This window comes from Cydia amplana, chromosome 22 (assembly GCF_948474715.1).
Source record: "Cydia amplana chromosome 22, ilCydAmpl1.1, whole genome shotgun sequence".
In the NCBI taxonomy this organism is placed as follows: Eukaryota; Metazoa; Arthropoda; class Insecta; order Lepidoptera; family Tortricidae; genus Cydia; species Cydia amplana.
The window spans coordinates 5,584,079-5,604,333 of NC_086090.1; the positions used below are offsets into that span (position 1 = coordinate 5,584,079).

A 20,255-nucleotide genomic window follows, 5' to 3' on the forward strand; every position below is an offset into this window, starting at 1 on the left:
GGTCCCATATAGACATTTGATCCTAAAAACAAACCCGATCGATTGATACCATAAAAAAAATTAGTCATGTAGCCTATTGTGCTATGGGAAATCCCCAATGAGATCCAAATCCCACAGAATACAAATGTCTGTAGTCTGTGGTTTGTTTCTATGGATTTTGCATTATTTAAATACATGTTTTTTATATTATTGCTGCGCCATCTCTTATTTGCGAGTCTCAAACAGTAAACCATAGAGTAACTTATATACACCGTGCCGTAAATAGTTTTTGACAAGTTGTAAAGAATAAAAGTGACATTGATGCATCAAAGAGGTTTGTTTACTGTTTGTGCTAATGGCGCCCCCTACGCAGAATATTGCGGAATATTCCCTATTGCCGTAGTGTCTTTCATAGTGCCGTAGTTTTTTTTTACTAAAAAGTGGATAGCAAAAATCTGCAGCTTACCTAACGCCATGTTGGCCATTTGTTTCTGTAATTCCTCTTCATCTCCATACATTGATTGTCCTCCTGCACTGCCTAAACTTAATCCATTCTGTGAATCCTGTAAAAACATACAACTCCATTAAAGTATTGAATGAAATTTACTATACAAACTTTAAGTTTGAATATGGTGACAATGGAAAAATAACTCTAACACGTTTAAATAAGGCTCAATTTAAACTGTCAAGTCGGTCGTATACAGCCAATAGAGATTCAACTCTAACGCGTATGAATTAAGGCTCACTTTGAACTGCGGCGGCTGGTGCGGGTTCGGGTCGTAGGCGGTGGGATAGTGCTGGTAGCCGTACGCGTCGGCTGCGTACTCGCCGCGGGGTGACGTCACACAATAATGGCGGCCAATTTGTTCTAGCGACGCTGAGTCGTACCTGTAAACGAAATATTGGAATTTTGTGAATATTCGCTTTATTCAAAGTATTTTTTCCGAGTGTATAAATCAATGTTTTATCTGACATAATAAATACAATAGAAATAAAAATAGTTATTGAATTATTTTTTAAGCCGATCCTAAATAAAGTTATCACCCGATTATACAAAGACAAAGAAATATTTAAAGTACATTATTACTTATTCTATTGTAATACTGTGAGGGTAGTATCAATGCTTCAAGATTGAATGTACGAGTATGAAATGAATGATTGAACTTTTCTGTTTTGATTGAAATTAGACTTTACGTACCTTTGTTGTAAGTGCAAATTGTGTTGAGGGGGCAAAGCGCCGGGCGAGGCGCTTCGGGGAGACGCACTACCGCCACCTTCTACATATTCCTGTAAAGAAACAAAAATTAAATAAAAATATGTTTTTAAATACCATTGTCTAGAATTATCGTTTGATGGGCGTTGAATAAGCAACTCTACAAACTTCACAAGGCATGCAACTAGTGTTCATAGTAAGGTTTAGCCTGAGTCTTAAATACTAGAGAGTTCTCGGCTATAGTACGCTTTATTGTATAATACAATTTGCATCTTTGCTGAATCATACTTTAAGACTAACACACTAAGGTCCACACTCGTCTGGCCTACGTACCAGGGATGTTGCGGATGCCGATTTTTTGACATGATAGATAGGTACATAAAAAACGTCAAATATTATATTTTAGTAATTTTTATTTCAAAAAACCGGCCAAGTGCGAGTCGGACTCGCGTTCCAAGGGTTCCGTACATTAAGTCCCACTCACGCTTGACTGTTAATTTCTAATAAGTTTTTTTGGCTAATGACTAAATTACCTAGCAGTCTAGCATTTACGCCGATGCTAAGAGGTTCCTGTACCGACCTGTTCCACATCCGCATCCGCATTAAATCCGCATCGATTTTATGCGGATGCGGATGCAGATGCGGATGTTGAAAATAATGCGGAAGTTCCGCGGTTGCGAATGCGGATGCGGATATTCGCAACATCCCTGCTACGTACTGCGGGCCGTTAAGCGGTGGCTCGACCATGTACGCCGGTTGAGCCGTGACTCCATAACGAAACACGCTCTATTTCTATCACACTAAGGTCCACACTCGCCTGGCCTACGTACTGCGGAACGTCCGGCGGTGGCTCGACCATATACGACGGTTGAGCCTTGACTCCATAGTGAAACATACTCTATTTCTAACACACTAAGGTCCACACTCGCCTGGCCTATGTACTGCGGGACGTTCGGCGGTGGCTCGACCATGTAAGCCGGCTGTGCTGGGTATGCCGTGGCTCCGTAGTGGCCGTACGTTCCGTAATGGCCGCCCGTCGCGCCGTACGTACCCCCACCGGATACGGATACTGAGTCCATCACCTGTGAAAAATAATGTTTAGTAATTAGCTAAGTTTATGTAAGTTATTTTTTTAATAGACATTTTGTATAGAGAAGCAATACGCCAATATGGATTGTTATAAAGATTTCTAGGTACAAATCAGTACAGAGGATATCAACATTCTGGGCAAGATTAGGTTGTATTTTATTATTCAATAGACCCCTGGCCGCTATTTTGTATACAAGTTCATTCCTGGGGCCCGTTTCTCAAAAGCTTGTAACTTGTAATACAAGCGGGTGTCAGTTTTTGACAGCTTTTGTTAGAAAGGGACTTCCACTTGTATTACAAGTTACAAGCTTTTGAGAAACGGGCCCCTGGTTGACAGTTGATGTAGGACTGGGACTTACATGTGGGTACTTCTGCGAGGGCGCCATGGTCAGGTGTCCCATGTGGTTGTAGTGCGCGCCCGGGGAAGACACGTACTGGCCATAGTCGGGGTCGACGCCCGCGCCGACGCCCTGATAATCGCCGGCCTGGAAATAACAATACAATTAGTATGGTTAGTACTAGTACGTTGGTAGTTGGTAGTTGGTATATGGGCTCTCTTCATATGGGCTTTCAACTTCTTTCAACCCATATCAGTAGCGACGTGTCAAAAATGTTCACTAGGTAAGCCGAAGTTTATTTGGCTTGCTATTTCCTTGGGATTTCTGATCATCAGAGAATAATGTTCTCAGATGTCTTTAAATGGGCAAGCCGGTGGGAATCGAGTTCTATTGACGCTCCGCCACTGACCCACATTTAGTCACTTGTGATCTGTTTGAATGAGGAAAGCATATCATTAGACGGGAGTCAGCAGTATACAGGGTCATTTTTGGACCGTTAGCCATATTGTGCGAGGTGATTAGGTAGGTCATAGTCATACTGAACTACTTTTTCTATGGGACCAACCCCGAAATCCCAAAAAAAAATTTGGCCTTCCCATAGAAAAAAAATTGTGATTTCGGAGTTGGTCCCATAGAAAAAGTTGTTCAGTATAGCCTACCTAATCACCTCGCCCAATATGGCTAACGGTCCAAAAATTACTATGTATGTATATGTGCAAAGTTTGATAGACTAAAATTCTCGAATATATTGTTTAAACCAAATATATTACGCTGCACACGCTTCAAAGTTATATCAACTCGTTAAAATGACAAACATAGTAGGTACTTATTAATATACCTACCTATTATACTAACAAATTGCATAACATATGCATTTAACTAACGCAAATAACACTTAGTTTACTCATTTCACTCATTAGAAGGGAAAGTCGTGAGAGTTATCAAGCCGGTCGCTTCGCAAAAAAGCATTAAGTACGTCAGAGTGGCATACGTTTTCTACTCTTGCCGTGGAACTGCAGTATTGCGAAAAGAAAGCTTGTAACAGAGGATGTAACTATTACGAGTGATTGCACCCGTATTGCGAAATTTTAATGATGGTGACAACAGTCAAAATATGCGCAGTTATGTACGTTTGAATGAAGACTGATGTTATTCGGAAGTTTAAAAATAACAACTATTGTATTCCATTTAGTTAAAGCTGGATTTGGTTGCGTTGTTTTATCATATTAAAGAAAAAAAAAGATCTATGACAATATCGATCAAATTAATATAATTATGTAGGTACTGTCATATTATATTTTCAGTTATATCATTTAAAAATGCTAAATCATCTAAAAATATTTATATTACCTTAGGAAAAATAAACAATACGACTGGCAATACTACTAATAGAAACAATATTTGTTTTATTTTTATACCACACCTTTCATTCGTTCATTTCATTATTATTGCAGTGTCAAAATTAATAATCATTTGCAGGAGAAATTGATAGCCAACATATAGCCTAGTTCAAGGTATCACTATGACATAGTCAGTGTTGGCCGAAACGTTAATGCAATTGAAAATGTTGGCCATTACCATTATAAATTGAACCATAAACCGTAACGGACGATTACAGTTTACGGTTCAATTTATAATGGTTAATGGCCAACATTTTCAATTTCATGAACGTTTCGGCCAACACTGGACATAGTACGTAGGTTGCCCTGAAAGTTTCGGGAATTGCATACTTAGGAACGTATATTTGACATGTGTTATACCTCTTTGTTACAAGCATAGTCTCATTATTCGAAAACACTGGCCACTTAGAAAAAAAAAACAATGTTCTATTTTCAATTGTTTTTTAAAGTCGTTGAGTCGCTGGTGAAAATGGAGCTGTCCCGCGAAAGTTTTAGAGCAATGATTTATTATGACTTTAAAAGTGGATTAACACAACAACAATGTGGAGACCGATTGACTATTGCTTTTAGTAGTGAAGCACCTTCGAAGACGACAATATACAGGTGGTATTCGGAATTTCAACGTGGCCGTGTGTCTCTTGCGGATGACGTACGTGAGGGTCGACCGAAAACTGCCGTTACCGATCAAAACATCGATGTTGTTCGCCAACTGATAAAAGAAGATAGGCATGTTACATATCGGGAAATTCAGGAGACTTTAGGCATTGGAATGAGTCAGGTACAAGTTATTTTACAGCAAGAGTTGGGCGTGCGGAAGTTGTTTTCCCGGTGGATTCCTCACTTGTTATCTGACGAGCAGAAAACGGTCCGTGTCAATTGGTGCCACAAAACCCTAAAAAGATTTAATGGAGGAAGCTCAACTGCCGTTTTTAGTATTGTGTCAGGTGACGAGTCATGGATTTACGCATATGAGCCTGAATCCAAAAACCAATCTCGAGTATGGGTTTACGAAGACGAGCCGAAGCCAACAAAAGTTGTTCGTTCTCGCAGCACGATCAAAAAAATGGTAGCCACGTTTGTCTCCAAATCGGGTCACGTGGCGACTATTGCTCTTGAAGATCGAAGAACTGTCAATGCCGATTGGTATATAGGCGTTTGTTTACCGATTGTTTTTGCTGAACTGCGAAAAAATAACCCTAACCGCCGTATTATACTACACCATGATAATGCCAGCCCTCATACTGCTCAGAAAACAAACGACTATCTGAAGGGCGAAAAAGTCGAATTACTGGACCATCCTCCGTACAGCCCCGACCTAAGTCCCAACGATTTTTTTACTTTCCCGAAAATAAAGAATCGGTTGCGTGGTCAGCGTTTTCAGACCGCGGAAGAAGCAGTCCACGCTTATAAAATGGCCATTTCGTCAACCCCCAGTTCAGAGTTCAATAACTGTTTTGAAAACTGGTTTCAGAGAATGAAAAAGTGCATTAAACACAAAGGAGAATACTTTGAAAAACAATAAAAGTACTTTTATTTCATTTAAACGCGTATTTTTTCCAATTCCCGAAACTTTCAGGGCAACCTACGTACACACAAAAAGTACATTGTACTACGTAGGTATGAGTACATATAGTTGTGTTGAAATGAAATCATACTTATTACAAATACGAAAGGAAGTAAGGAAGGGAGGGTGAATCAGCACAGGCCGATTCTCACACGGGTGGAGTCATGGGCATAGCTAGTTAAGTTATACGGTACGCAGTATCAAATTACAACTATGCACGGATAAGATAACGGATGTTTTGAAGAGATTACATTACTTATAGACACTTAAAAAACAGTAATAAAAATACCAACTTTTTACTTGGGTAACAGTAAATAAATACGAGGCAGCTAGTCATTTTAACACTAATTTTAATGGTGTCTAATAAAGGGGAGGCTTCAGTTTCAGGTGTCGTTTTTCTAATTACGTAAATGCACTAAAAGTTAGCGTTAAGTCAAGAAAAAAGGAGATTCATGAATTAATTAAATTATACTTTGGCAGGCGGAACGTATAAAATTAGTGCTGGCAATTTTCTGAGCTACGTAGCTCGCTAAGGTATAGTGGGACTAGGCTGGCCAAGTGGCCATGCCTGCCGCATGCTCCCAGAAAGGTGGACCAAAGTGATTACTGAGTGGGACCACGGAACACTTTAGATGGTGTAGGCAGGGGTACAGGCAAACCGAGAATAGATGGCGGGGCGACTTGGACGCATTCTAACCGAATTGGTGGAAACATACAAACAACAGGGTCGAGTGGAGGACACGAGGGGAAGCCTTTGCCCAGCATTGGGACACTAAATTATGGTAATATTTTTTTTAGCTTCAATAGTTGCTACCCTTACCTACGTGCCGGGGGCACATTGCTCATAGAACCGATGGCCGATGGGGCAAATGGTTATTCAATATAGACTGCAAACAGTGCAAACCCACAGACGCAACAATAACAGGCTCCAAACCGTGTGCAGATGATCTGGTCAAGATTGGCAGGTTTTTTGACACAACCAACTTATTAGCTTATTTCGCTGTGTGACTGGTTGCATGTGACGCAACAACGTCTCAGTAACTAAGGTATTTCAGTGTTTTGATTTAACATACTACGGTACAACCATATACTGAAGTTTCTCATGTTAACAGTATGTGTAATGTTGTCAAAAACTGTAGTGTCTACATGTATGCAGATGACACCTGCCTAATATACGCGGATAAAGACCTAGGCCTAATAGAAAACAGAGTACAGGAGGATCTAACTAACATTATTAAATGGTCACATGATAATGGCATTATTATTAACATCGCAAAAACTAAATGTATGTGCATACGGTCTCCTTACTCTAAAGATAGTTACAGGACGCCCTGCATTGTGGGGCACAGTTTCGACTGCCTCCACAGTGCGCGGCCGGCCGGGAGCGTGTGCGGCTGTGTCGAGCTCCAGGTGGTGGAACAATACAAGTACTTGGGCTTGCTTATAGATTATAAGTTCTCATGGCAGCCACATGTAAATGGCTTATGCAATAAATTAAGAGCAGTACTTGCAAAATTCCACCACCTGAAGTTCGTGTTAAATAGGGCTACTATGTTTGCAGTGTACTATGCTCTAGTGGATTCGCTGTTGTCGTATGGGCTGTCAAGTTACGGTCGTACATTTAAAACGTATCTAGATAAGATAAAGGCACTGCAGATTAGATTCATGAAATTAATGGTTGACAAGAAAACTAAAATAAAATGTAAAAGTACTACCTATGAAAAGCTCTTTTTAGAATGTAATATTTTAACAGTCCATGAAAAAGTCAAGTTAGTATTAGCTCTAGAACAAATGTGTAATGATGAGTTTAAAATACCTATTGTCAATCAAAGGTTAATAAGAAACAGAGATAGTAATAAATTGCTGGTACCTAGTTTTACGAATTATTATGGCCAGAGAAGTAGAAAATATTTAGTCCCTAAGATCTATAATGAGTTACCGTCGGATTTAAAGACCACAAGGATGACAAAACAAACATTTAAAAAGAAACTAAGCAATTTTTTATTAAACAAAATACAAAGTCAATAATACGTTGCATTTTAATTTTATTTTGATTTTCTTTTACTGTACGCTAAGAATATAGAGTTAACCCCTTACTTCATGTCATAAATAAAAAGTATTTGTTTAAAAATGAACTTTAATAGTTGCTATATAGGGCTGCGCATGAGGTAAAGGGTTGAGTAGATACCTAAGTTTAAGTTACCTATCAACTACCTAGCTTGCAAATACATAAAGGAGCCTCGTCTGCCAACAAACCACTCTGTGGTTTGGCAGAAGAATATATGTAATTAGTTATAAGAAATATCTCTGAATAAACGTTTTATTTATTTATTTATTTATTTATTCTGACAACATTTTGGATGCTCAGGATAAGGGCATGTGCACTCTTTTAGTGCTCCTTGATTTCTCTAGGGCTTTCGATTGTCTAAATATAAATCTACTTTTATCTAAATTAACCTATTATGGTTTTGACCAGAATACTATAAAGTGGTTCCAAAGTTACCTCAGCAATCGGTGCCAGATAGTTAAAGTGCGCCTTGAAGACGGTTCCTCCCTTTTTTCAGAAAAAGCCGAGCTTACCAGAGGAGTCCCCCAAGGATCGGTACTTGGCCCGCTCCTTTTTATACTTTATTCTGCTGATATTAGGTCTCACATTCAGCACTGCAAATACCACATTTATGCAGATGACATACAGGTCTACATATCATGTAAGCCAACGGAAGTTAACACTGCTATAGAGAAACTCAATCAAGACCTCACAAGTATAGCAAACTGGGCAACAGAAAATTGCCTACTACTCAACCCAAATAAAACTAAGTACCTTGTCTTTGGCAGCAAGCACCAACTGGCTGGTATCAGTACTTCAGTAGATATTATGCTGATGAATGAACCAATTGAGAGGGTGTATGAAGCGCGAAATTTGGGTCTTTTAATGGATTGTGGACTTCGATATGAGAAGCATACTGCAGAGGCCGTAAGAGGTTGCTTCTACAAGCTTAAGGTGCTATATAAAATTCGGCCATATTTAAGCGAAACCTTGCGCATTCAACTGGTCGAGTCACTTGTACTATCAAAACTGAACTATATGGATATTGTAACTGGGCCTAGGCTTCTTGCTAAAACAAAAAGACTCATACAACGTGTTCAGAATGCCTGTGCTCGCTTCTGTTTTAATATTCCGTTGAGAGCTCACGTCACTCCGTTTCTTAACAGTCATAAGATCCTCAAAATGCAGCACCGGCGTAAACTCCATTTGGCCTGTTTGCTCTTCGGAGTTCTGAAGTATAAAACCCCTGCATATCTTTTTAACAAGTTATCTTGTATTAGGCTCCGCGACCGCCGTAAATGTGGAATTCAATTGTTGACGCCACGCCACGCTTCGGCAGCTTTCCGGGGCAGCTATAGCTATACGGCCTCAAAATGTTGGAATAACGTGCCGCCGCCAATGAGGAACCTGCAAAGTATTTATAGTTTTAAAACGAAGCTTAAACAGTACATGCTTAGCCACCAACTTAGCCAGGAAACCTGCTTACACGATACAAGCTGCCTGTAGTTTCTGCTTGTACTTACCACTTAGATTACGTTCCCTTTGCATTGCCATGGCACATTACTTTAGAAATTGCCATCAGTTGTCTGTTTGTACGTAGTTAAATCTGTGAGATCGATAAAATATTAATGTTGCTCATGAAATCGACCTGTCTTCTTCATTTAGTTTTTAGTTTAGTCTGCATAGTTGCCGCATGGCGCTAGCTGTCAGGCGTAATGTACGGCCAAGACGGGTTCGACCCAACATTGTACATAGTAATTTATTGTAATGTATTTTTATCTTTTTGCTATCTTTGTCTTTTGTATGTTATATATTAATTTTGTTTTGTATTCATGTTACCTGTCGTGATTGTTTCACCGGATGGTCTCATCGGAAGATCAGCGCTGGAAGTCGCCAGCAACATGCTGAGATGAGACCATTTCGTGGCACTTTATCCTTTTATTCTCTGTTATATCTCTTGTCATCTCTTGTTATATCTCTGTTATATCTGTTATATCTGTTTCTATTTTGTGTTTGTGCTCACGAATAAAATTATTTCTATTCTATTCTATTCTATTCTAAGTAATTAGGATTCATTATACTTCTTTAATAATACCAATATATACCTAAAACTAAGCAAGTAAATGTGAGTCGGTTTCTATGAACGCCTCGGCCAAATTCTAAAGCATCTTGAAGCATTCTCTTCTCATTGAAGCATCTGACCGAACGGGGCATATTGTCGGCGCTGCGGGATTACGCCGAGCGCTACTGTTGTTATATAGAGCAGACCATTCAGGTTCGGAAATGTAAGACAATGTGGCAAGTCAGCTTCAATACGGTAAGTTATGTAATCTACAGAAACTTCGGCTCGTTATCGGAGTCCATTTTTAATCTCATTGAAGCTCGTGACTAACGAAATAATGAATGAACTGCAGAAAAATTACAGATTGGAAATCATGACCTTGTAGATGTAGAATCCCAATCCAATCGCTATAATATTAACAAAATGAGTTACCGAAACTAGTTCGACGCTGATGAATAGTTTCATCAGTTCCTTCTTTGTTAACAGGTTAAGTTATATGCCTCGTCTATAGGGAGGATGTAGGTGTAGTAATTAAATGTACGAGTATTTCAGATTGATACCAATGTCAATCAGGTGGTGTAAAGATAAAGATAAAATAAAGTTTATTCATGTAGGCATGATTACAATGCGCTTATGAACGTCAAATAAAACTACACCGCTAAGTCAGATTTCTGAAAAAGCGTCATTGTTTTGAAGGCGAATGTATGAGAATTGTATTCAAGGGGTAACAGCGCCACTTTTCAGCCTGGCAATATCAAGTTCCTTGAGGCCTAAGAACACCAGTACAAGAATCAGAAGTCCAACTGCGGTCTAATATTTATGCATACGACACAGGTCTTGAAATCCTGCATGGTCTATTATAAACGACTCTCCATTGGTGAACAATTCGTAAATCATTTCGCAGATTGTTATTAACAGCTAGCTGATTATTTCAGTACTATCCACTCAGTCTTGAAGCACACTATCTTGATTAGCTAATGTCATTCAATACCTTCCTATTCTCTTTCCATTTACTCTTTTATTTATAAACGCGCAAGCTAATTAATCAGTTTCATGTAACCCAACGTACCGAGACTGCAGACGATGCAATCCAATCTTGTAAGAGATGTCAACGTCACTCCGCCAAGTGAAACCTTCCCTTGCGCCGTTACTGTTTTATTTCCCTTTTATTACCAATGTATACTGCCTATGGCGGACGGTATTTACAATGCTATAGGCCCGCTGAGTTCATCGATATAGGGGTTATAGGCTCTCATTTTATAAAATGCCACAGCCTAGGTCTCATAAAAAAAATGCGGCAAAGAGGATGTTTAATAGCGATATCCTAAGAATATTATTTCAAACGCTCACTGAGCGCATGCAAGTTGGATTCTCAAGTGAACAGTGGGTCATACTGGTTCATTCATGGAATACTGACCTCGTCGTAGATCTTTCACCGAATCATTTAAACTGCCTGTGTTCGGTAAGAGCTTCTCCGCAGGTATTCTGTTGAAATTCGACGCTCTACGCAGGGTACAGCATTAGCCGGGTCCACACCTCCACAGAACGAGCCGCCTCGGGAGGAAATTGCCGCGCAAAGCAACTCGGTCTGTGTAGACTTGCCTCGGCCGCATTGCCTCGGACGAGGCACGTCACTAGGTCTCTACTGACCGACCTGCTTCGCGTGGCAATTTCCTCGCGAGGCGACTCGTTCAGTATGGACCTGCTAACTGAAAACTAAGTAATGGTAATACCTGCATGGCGAGGTGGTGCTGGTGCGCGAGCGCGGCGGACAGCTCGGCGTCCTCCGTGGACGCGTCCGAGCGCGACACGGGACTGTGCTGCGGACCGTACGCGCCCTCCACCGGCCCGTTCCTGTAACAATTAAAACATCCTATAAGTATCACAGTTCGAATGTCAACTTCTTCGTTGCGTTATCCCGGCTTTTTGCCACGGCTCAAGGGAGCCTAGGATCCGGCGAGCCTAATCCCATGAATTGGCGTAAGCACTAGTTTTACGAAAGCGACTGCCATCTGACCTTCCAACCCAGAGGTAATCTACGTCTTACTAGGATTATTCCGGTTTCCTTAAAGAAACATCCTATCACTGTTCGAATGTATATTCCTAAATGGAATGGTTCCCATTAGGTATCTATGGTATCCAACAAAAGGTACATAAATCTAGAAAAGATTTACCTACTGAAACGGTCATTCGAATGATTCTTATATTTCTTCTTCATAGGTTGGTTTTGGCGAAAAAAAAACATCCTGCTATATGATTCAAATGGCTATATGGATCATCTTCAACCTACAACGGAACCGACTGACTTAACTTCAATTAGTTTCTGACCTATTTCGGCCACCTTCCGTATCTGTATACAGATCTTCTTAATAGTTGCATAATAATAGATACTATTAGCCCGCGGCTGAATACAAGCAGCTCATGCAAGCGTGTGTAGCACATCCCTCGGGTTTACTAGGAGGCCGCAAACTGTATGCAAATGCGAGTTATGATCGGACAGATTGTTTGGAACAAACAAACTCGCTTCCGTTTAAATGAGGACCCTTGTAATGTACACGTATAATTATTCTTTCAGGATAACTTTTTTATAGTTTTCGGAGTTCTACAAGGGTTCAAAGACTTTGACTTGATTCTAATTAAAATGGTGCCTCTATTTTAACCACCCCTCACCACCCTTTGTTAAAGACAAAATGGTAAGCAACAAGGTCCATCTAAGAGTCTAAGATACTTAGATGTGTAAGATTAAATTGCTTTTGCTAACATCACTTTAGTCATCAAATTATATTATGATGTTTGTAAGGTTTATGAGGTGTGCAATAATAGTAGTTTATGCAACAGTGATATAATAAGGGTTCTTAAAATTCAAGGGTCGAAGTTACAAAACGAGACGTAGTCGAGTTTTGTAAAAAAAGACCCGAGAATTTTAAGAACCAATTATGAGCTGTTGCATACATTACTTTTTCTATGACAGCTGCAGCAAAAAAAAAAAAAAGAGTTATTATTAAAAAAAAAAAAGATATTATTAAAAAAAAAGAGTTATTATTTAAAAAAAATTGAGTTATTATTTAAAAAAAAAAGAGTTATTATTGTAAATGAAAACATACCTCTTTCAATCAAGATGATCGGAACTTGTATCTTTAAAAAAAATAAAGCAGTTGTATTATACTCATAAGATGACTGCTAGCAGTCATCTTATGAGCCTATAGACAAATCATTCAAATGACATTGCTTTAGATATCACTGTCAGTCATTTAATTGACACATTTAAGTGCTGGAGTAGAAAAAGAGTATTTGTATTTATGCCCCCCCCCCCCCCCCTCCGCCCCCACTACGCTACGCTACTGAGACTAAACGATTAAAGCAATTCTTGTCCACGAAAAAGAGTAGCCACTGCTCAATAATTCTCGATTTCACAATTTTGGAAGAATTTTCACAATACAAAAATAGGAAAAGACACATTCGATTGCCGCATCGGAAGTAGATCCCACTCGTAATAAGCATTTGATACGTTTTGTAATCCACGTTTTTGACTAATAGCCAATATAAAAACGTCAACTCCGTTAACAAACCGGTAACCGGATCGACCAAAAAAACGTGTAAATTAATCGAAAACTGGAACACGTAACCGACAACATCGCATCACGTTCCACTAGGTTTGTACAAAACTCATCTCTGTTCCGTACGACTGAAGATTCAATTTGGGTCATACGGGTGATAGGAGTTAGTAAGAGCTGTAGCTCGTTTGGGGGAACAAAACACTAATAACAATGGAGTACACGTGACCCCAAACCGAGACCTAACCTAATTTAAATGAAATTGCAATACACGAGGGTCACCTATATTTCACGTGAACGTTTCCGCTTTTTGCACGAATGGGCAAGACCGCGGTTTGCAAATTTTAGATCTCCATTAGGGTATTTCAGCTAAAAATACGAAATGTGACGTGAGGAAATGTGAGAATTCTTTTTATAGAAGGACTGTGTTGTATTGATTTGTCGGGACGGGCCGAGCAACGTGAAAAGGCTTCCAAGAGGCTTCTACTGAAAAGAGCAATCGTGGTAAGAAAAAGCGTTTGAGTTTCAGATAGTAGTAGTCGCTTTTTAAGGAAATCGTACAACGTAGAAAAATGATTGCTTTTGCGGTTATATCTGGGTTTAGCGATCTAGCAAGAATCTAAGATTATAACCGCAAAATAAACGTTTTTGAAGTGAAAACTTCTTTAGCGGCGCTGTGCACTTTCTGTGATGGGGAAAAAATGTTAAACTCGCGACAGGTCACGTGACCGTAAGATTCGTAAGACGTAAGACGGACACGTGACCTGATCGAAAAACTGTTACAATGTCATTGAGTTTTCACTTCTGCCGGCACTCCCGGAGTGCAACCCGTTGTTTTTATTTTTTCTTTGATTCTGTTACGTTTTAAGTGACAAGGTGATCGCGGCTATTGTCAATGTAATTGTCAATCGCTTCTATCGCGTTTGTACACGTTCACTCGTGATTGTCAATCACGTGAAACAATTCTGACAGTCCTGGATAAGGACATAGGAAAATATGAACCTTTTTTCCCGGAATCGTGCAACAGAACTTTGTATAAAAGACGAAGTCGCAGACAAAAGCTTGAAACGTCTCATACGGAAATTCATTTCCTTGGAAGTTCATTTCATTTCTATCTCAACATAAACTACTTATCACTATGCTATGTAACACAGGGATGTGAATGTGAATACTTGTAGAGTATATTCTAACGCTCATTTTACCGAGAATCTCGCTGCAAGTATTTCAAATTCCACTTAGATTCTCCGCATACTCCAGTTTCCATTCACGAAACTTGCCATGATTGCATCTTCAGCGCAAGTGTCAGTTATTGTTCACACGCAAACTTTACGCAAGCAGTTATGTGATGTGAATGATGTGATGAGTTCCATAATCAAAATAATGCTCTGTTTTCGTTTTTACATGGAGAAATTGCTATTGGAAATTTTTCTTTAAAAAAAAAGGCTGTGAAGAGTGCTCCCGCTAAAGAAGAAAGGAACTACAGTTCAAGGCTTTTTGTTCTTTTCCGTATAATAACAATGCAACAATTAAAAGCAGCAAAAGTTAAATATTTACGGTTTGCGTGGACGGATGGGGATCCCGTAACTGAATTCCGTTTACGATTTATCGGCAAAAATAAAAACAGGTAGCGTTTGTTTTATACAATTCGGATAGAAGTTGGGACTGGAGAACTTGGGGACTTCAGTTGTAATCCGTTGCGAGTTGGATTTAATTTGTTTAAGAACATTGACATACTCGTACTCGCATCTCTTAGGAAAATGAAGACTAGAAAGCGAGGTGGATCTTTGACGTTTTTATGGCAGTTAAAATCTTAAGTTTAATTTCAAGAAAACGTCTGGTTAGATTTAGATTTGTTCACGGACTATAGTAATATCACAATCACACCTAGTTTGATTTAGGTACTAGCTTTAAAATTTCCGATAGGCACTTGTTAAGGCTGACTCAAAATGACCTTCCTGATCTAGATAAACTAAACGGTTTCCTACAATGTTTCCCTTCAATGAAGACTATATCACTCACTACAAGCTACTCTGGTACAACTTACATACTCAGGGCTGGTGCTGAGCATTATACCTCGCAACTATTTGTGAAAAATCTCAACATCGCGAATGAAGATACTCGTACTTGTAGATTCTAGATCGTAATTTTGAACACGTTTTCAACCTTCAGCGTACCTAACGCGCAGAGCTTATCCCAAAATATAATACAGAGGGGGAAAAGTTTGTTTTTACTGTGCCATTTTTACATGAACGACACTAAACCGATTAAGCGGAGGCATAACAAAGTTTCGGGTCGGGAAAATGAAAACAAAGTTATGCATTGCGAATATCAGAAGAATTCGTTTATTACAGGGTAAGCTGTAGGTCACCATTTTTAATCACTTCGGATAGTCAGGTACTATAATTTTTTTTACAGGTGGATTGCGTAGCCAAGATGACAATCGCCAATCCTGAAGGTGCATCAACACCGCAGTTAACTTTTGTGAAACATGGTAACATTAGGTAACTTAGCTAGTTACTTTGTTACATAGTGTTGCTCCACAAATGCAACAATCAAGTCATATCTAATGGAAACTGTCTTGGCAAAATATTGTCACGAAACAACGCTTAAGTATATTGAAAGGTAACTAATCAAAGAACACCACCAAGCATTATAATCACGCGTGCAGTGGTTGGAAAACGCAAGCATGGGAACGATTGACGCTGCCGTTATGCCATTTAAGTTGGAGACTTGTTACTTTACTGTTACCTGGGTGCCAACGTCGTCTACCATTATAACATAGTGTTTTGAATAACGCTCATTTTGAGGCTTAAAGACTCGAACCCTTAAGACTCTCGAGGCTTAACGCCTCAAAAGCGGCAAAGGCAATTTCTTACATCCATACGCGTAAAATAAATATATACAATTCTCAAATATAGTCGAGTCTTCAAGACTTACGAGTCTTGAGAGCTCGAGTCTTTAAGCCTAAAAATAAGCGTTATTCACAACACTGTTATAATAGCATTCGAAAATCGATATTTCCAAAAGCATAGAGAGGCTACAATTGAATTTCGACTTTCGATCTTCGCGGTTGACTTTCTGGACTGTGACTGGCATCACTTTATCAAGCGAACCAGTAGGGTTGAGAATGTTGGGATGTACTAGTTATTTGATTGCTTTTACCAGTTTTACCTCTTCAAAATCATCAAGACCATCGGTGAAATTCTCATCTGCTCTCTTAAATCCATTAGTACAATTATAAAACGCTATATTTAGTGATGCGAGCACTTCGGTAATGAAATGACTGTTCGCAAATTGCTCTTAATAAAGACATTTAGAGCAGGACAATTTTATTATTACAAAGTTCTTAACTGACGAATGTTTTGTATGAAGATATATCCTTATGTAAGTATCTAAGTATGGTGTTAGATGATTATCGTTTGCAGTATTACATATATGTGACTAATGTGAAGTTCCGGACCTTTGGGAGGCGAGCGCGGAGCCGAAGCCAACACGTAGAGACACTTTTGACACTGTAATGACTTGTAAGGGGTTCACCGAGCGGATGCTGCCCTTGCCCGTGTCATGGGACGCACGCAGAGGCAGCACCCGCCGTAAAAGAAAAATGGCGTAAGGCCGGATGTAAGGATTATTGAGAGTTGATGGAATCTAAAATAAACTAGCCTGCCTAAAGTATTAATACTAGTATTTTCTATAGTTAAGAATATGGTAGACAATGAAGCAAATGGCCACAATTTGTCAATCTGTGCCTGTTTTGGCAGCTATATCGCACAAGTGGGAATTAGTCTCCCGTATCCTTAATTTTAGGGAACATAAGCAAATAAAATTTTCCCCTAGCTCCATAAATAATTCTTAAAACAATTTCAGTCTAACTCAATAGAGTCTAGATCTAAAGAAATATGATGTCTGATATCTGCGGTTAGAGTAATGGTAAACTTGCACTCAAAGTGACCCACATTTCGCCGGCAGTTGGATTTAAAGTGCAGCCCAGATTCTACTGTCTGTCTCACTTCAAGTCATAGCGTTTCTGTGGCCAGACATTTTTAATTGGGATATGAGGGTCTGATAATTTTTAATTTAGAATCGGCCGGTGGGTAAAAATGTTACACGCAGGCAATTGTTAAAGTAACATAATGCGTTAATGTATAGTATGAACAGTGGTAAAATCTGTGCGAAAAGAGAAGAGTCGTGGAATGTATGGGGCCCAATACATTCCACGACTCTTCTCTTTCCGAACAACCTCTATTAGCTTTGTGCATGTCTATGGCGCCACTCTGTACTGGTGTGACACATTATTTATTTTAGTTATCTGGAAGTCGACAGTGACAGCTGTCAAATAGTATGACGATGGCGTCCCTCGCTTCGTGGACTAAACACGGTACTCTACTGAAAAGCTCTCTACGTATTATATCACGATTATATTCAAATACTACTCCATGTCCAGCTAATAATTATGAGCGAAACAACTTAAACGTGATTCTCCTCATTTCTCGTTCTATTAACGACCTTAAAATAAGTACATAAGATATATTTTCGTCCGTATATAATATAAAACCGTGTACGGCGTTAAACGCTTAGCCATAGCCTCGTTAATCGTCCACTTGTACATATGTAATGAGCCCACGTAATAACACGCGATAAGGGCTATGTTCTAAGCGGTCAACTTAGGATTACCAGTGTGGACTCATAAACGGTGACCTTATGTTAGTTCAATGTGGATAAGACCATCTACTAGCTGTTTCGTCGCTTTTAACTCTTGCGTTTGTACACATACTCCTCGTACAGAATTTACTTACTTACCCCACATTGCCCTTACATGAAAATTTGTCACAACTACGTACCTATAGGTGTATTTTACTGTAATACTTTAGCTAAAGAGCAGACAAGACCACGGATGGGAAGTCATCGTCGCCTAAGGACATAAGCAACATCAGAGAAGTTACTCCGTTGCCGACCTTTGTAATAGTGTTGAGTCGCTCACTCGTGAGGCACCTCATTTGTACCACTCATTTTGTTAATTTGTCGCAGTACTTCGTACCGCAAAAATGTCTTACTTCACTCCTCTATTCATTTTACTCATTTACTCGCGCGCATCACAAACACCTCTTGCCACACAAATCATTCACACACTTCAAATTTCAAAAAACTCTTATCCGTTCAAATTCACTCGCGAGTCTCGCGACCCTCAAAACTCATACACTCTTCACAACTCGCAACAGAGTCCCTGGATCGCGCGAGGCGCTAGGTGCTCGCTGCTCGCCTGCTCGCCGACACTCAAAACTCAAATGTCTCAAATGAAGAAACGAGTAATGATCCACACTGTCAACTGCCGAACTACAAACCTTATTGCAATGACAAAAGGTCCACTCACCGCCTCTCTGTGACATGAACCCCTCAAAAATCCTTTCAAAATGAAACAATGAATTAGAAATACCCAAAGAGGGAGTGAGACCGACACGCGACGTACTTCAATATCGCTTCGCGTCACCACCGAAAATACGTTAACAATTAAACACGAAAGACAACAAGCGTAAGCGCTGCAAGCTTTCATACATCTTGAAAAAATTGTCGCTGTTGGAATTAATGGAATAGTTGACGCTGAAAATATGCTAGTACCTCAGCTCATTTGAAGTAAGACATTGTAACACCTCATTCATTCATTTAGAAAATGAGGTACTCATACAAACTCATTTTAAATTGATGTCCTACCCATCACTACTTTGTAAACCATGAATACTTGCTTCTTGAACCTGAATGTCATAACGCAATGCAATGTTTCCAGGAGGCAGCTCAGACCACGTTGGGGTTATCCCGTAAAAATGTCCGAAATTAAGCGATACTTGATGCTCTGGAAAAATCATTAGCAATTCGACAATTAGTCTAGTCTAGTCTAATCTAGACATCACGAGCTCTATCCAATGTCACTGTTGACGGATCACAGCGGATCAAATCCATAACAGTTTCAGAACAAGAAATTGAAATCAGAATCGGGCTCCAAGTTTAACTACGCAACCAACACGGGGAGGTCTCTGTTGTTCGCTCCAGTAGGTACGACTTTACTATATACCTATATATCAAGAAGAAAGAGAATTAAGACCTTTAGTGCTTTGTGTTATACATACCTATGTATAACACAAAGCACTAAAGGTCTTAATACTCTTCATATTTTGTTGGACAATGGTTAATTTCTAAATAAGTACAGCAGTTTTGATTACAGAATCATGTACAGTCAGCGGAATTAATCTACGCGGACAAAGAGCACAGAAAGCCCACAAGATCTTTACAATAGAGGCGCGTGACGCGAGCCTTTTTGAGCTCTTAGTCTGAAGGCATCTGCTACTGACTGTACTTTAAGTCCCTGGCGTAATAGCAATATCTGGGGGCACGGTAGTGCCCCCGCCAAGACGAGCAAAGCGAAGCGCAAGGGCACTACCTACCTTTTCTCGAAACGATTCGTCCTTTTTTTTAACCCTCATAACTTGGGTTTGGATTATATCAGATAAAAAAAATTCTCGGGATATGATGTCAATAGTGGACTTATTAAACATAAAAATTTTCAATTGCATAGCTCTTATACTTTAGATTTTATTCATATCTAAAAAACCCCGATTTCGTCACTGACTCACTCACTCACTGTTGATCATCAAAACCTCTAGGGTACTTCCTGAAGTCCTAGGAAGCTGAAATTTGGTATGTAAGATAGTATTAGTACACAAACAACAAAAAAATTCAAAAACTTGAATTTTTTGCCCCTAAGGGGGTGAAAAGGGGGGTGGAATTTTGTATGGGAAATCAATACCCGCTGAACCGATTTAGTTGAAATTTGCTATGTAGATATTCTTTGTAATGGGGAATGGCATAGAATAGTTTTCAACCCCAAAATCACCCCGTAAGGGTGAAAAGGGGGTAGAAAAGGACGTTAGGGGAAAAAGAGGGTTGAAGTTTGTATGGGGAATCAGTAAAAAGCAGATTGTATAAAAGATGCCCCCAGGTACGTATTTCAGGATTT

The 20,255-nt window shown here is 39.5% G+C and overlaps 1 protein-coding gene across 1 annotated transcript in view; it reads right to left on the reverse strand.

Moving 5' to 3' along the window:
* Positions 1–20,255, reverse strand: part of LOC134658324 (catenin delta-2) — a 72,880-nt gene that overhangs the window by 27,823 nt on the left and 24,802 nt on the right. Inside the window, exons 3-8 of the mRNA XM_063513954.1 lie at positions 11,426–11,546; positions 2,641–2,766; positions 2,122–2,274; positions 1,178–1,266; positions 726–867; positions 446–542 (exon numbers count right to left, since the gene is read on the reverse strand). Of these exons, the coding sequence (XP_063370024.1) occupies positions 446–542; positions 726–867; positions 1,178–1,266; positions 2,122–2,274; positions 2,641–2,766; positions 11,426–11,546 (728 nt within the window). The remainder of the gene's footprint in view (positions 1–445; positions 543–725; positions 868–1,177; positions 1,267–2,121; positions 2,275–2,640; positions 2,767–11,425; positions 11,547–20,255) is intronic.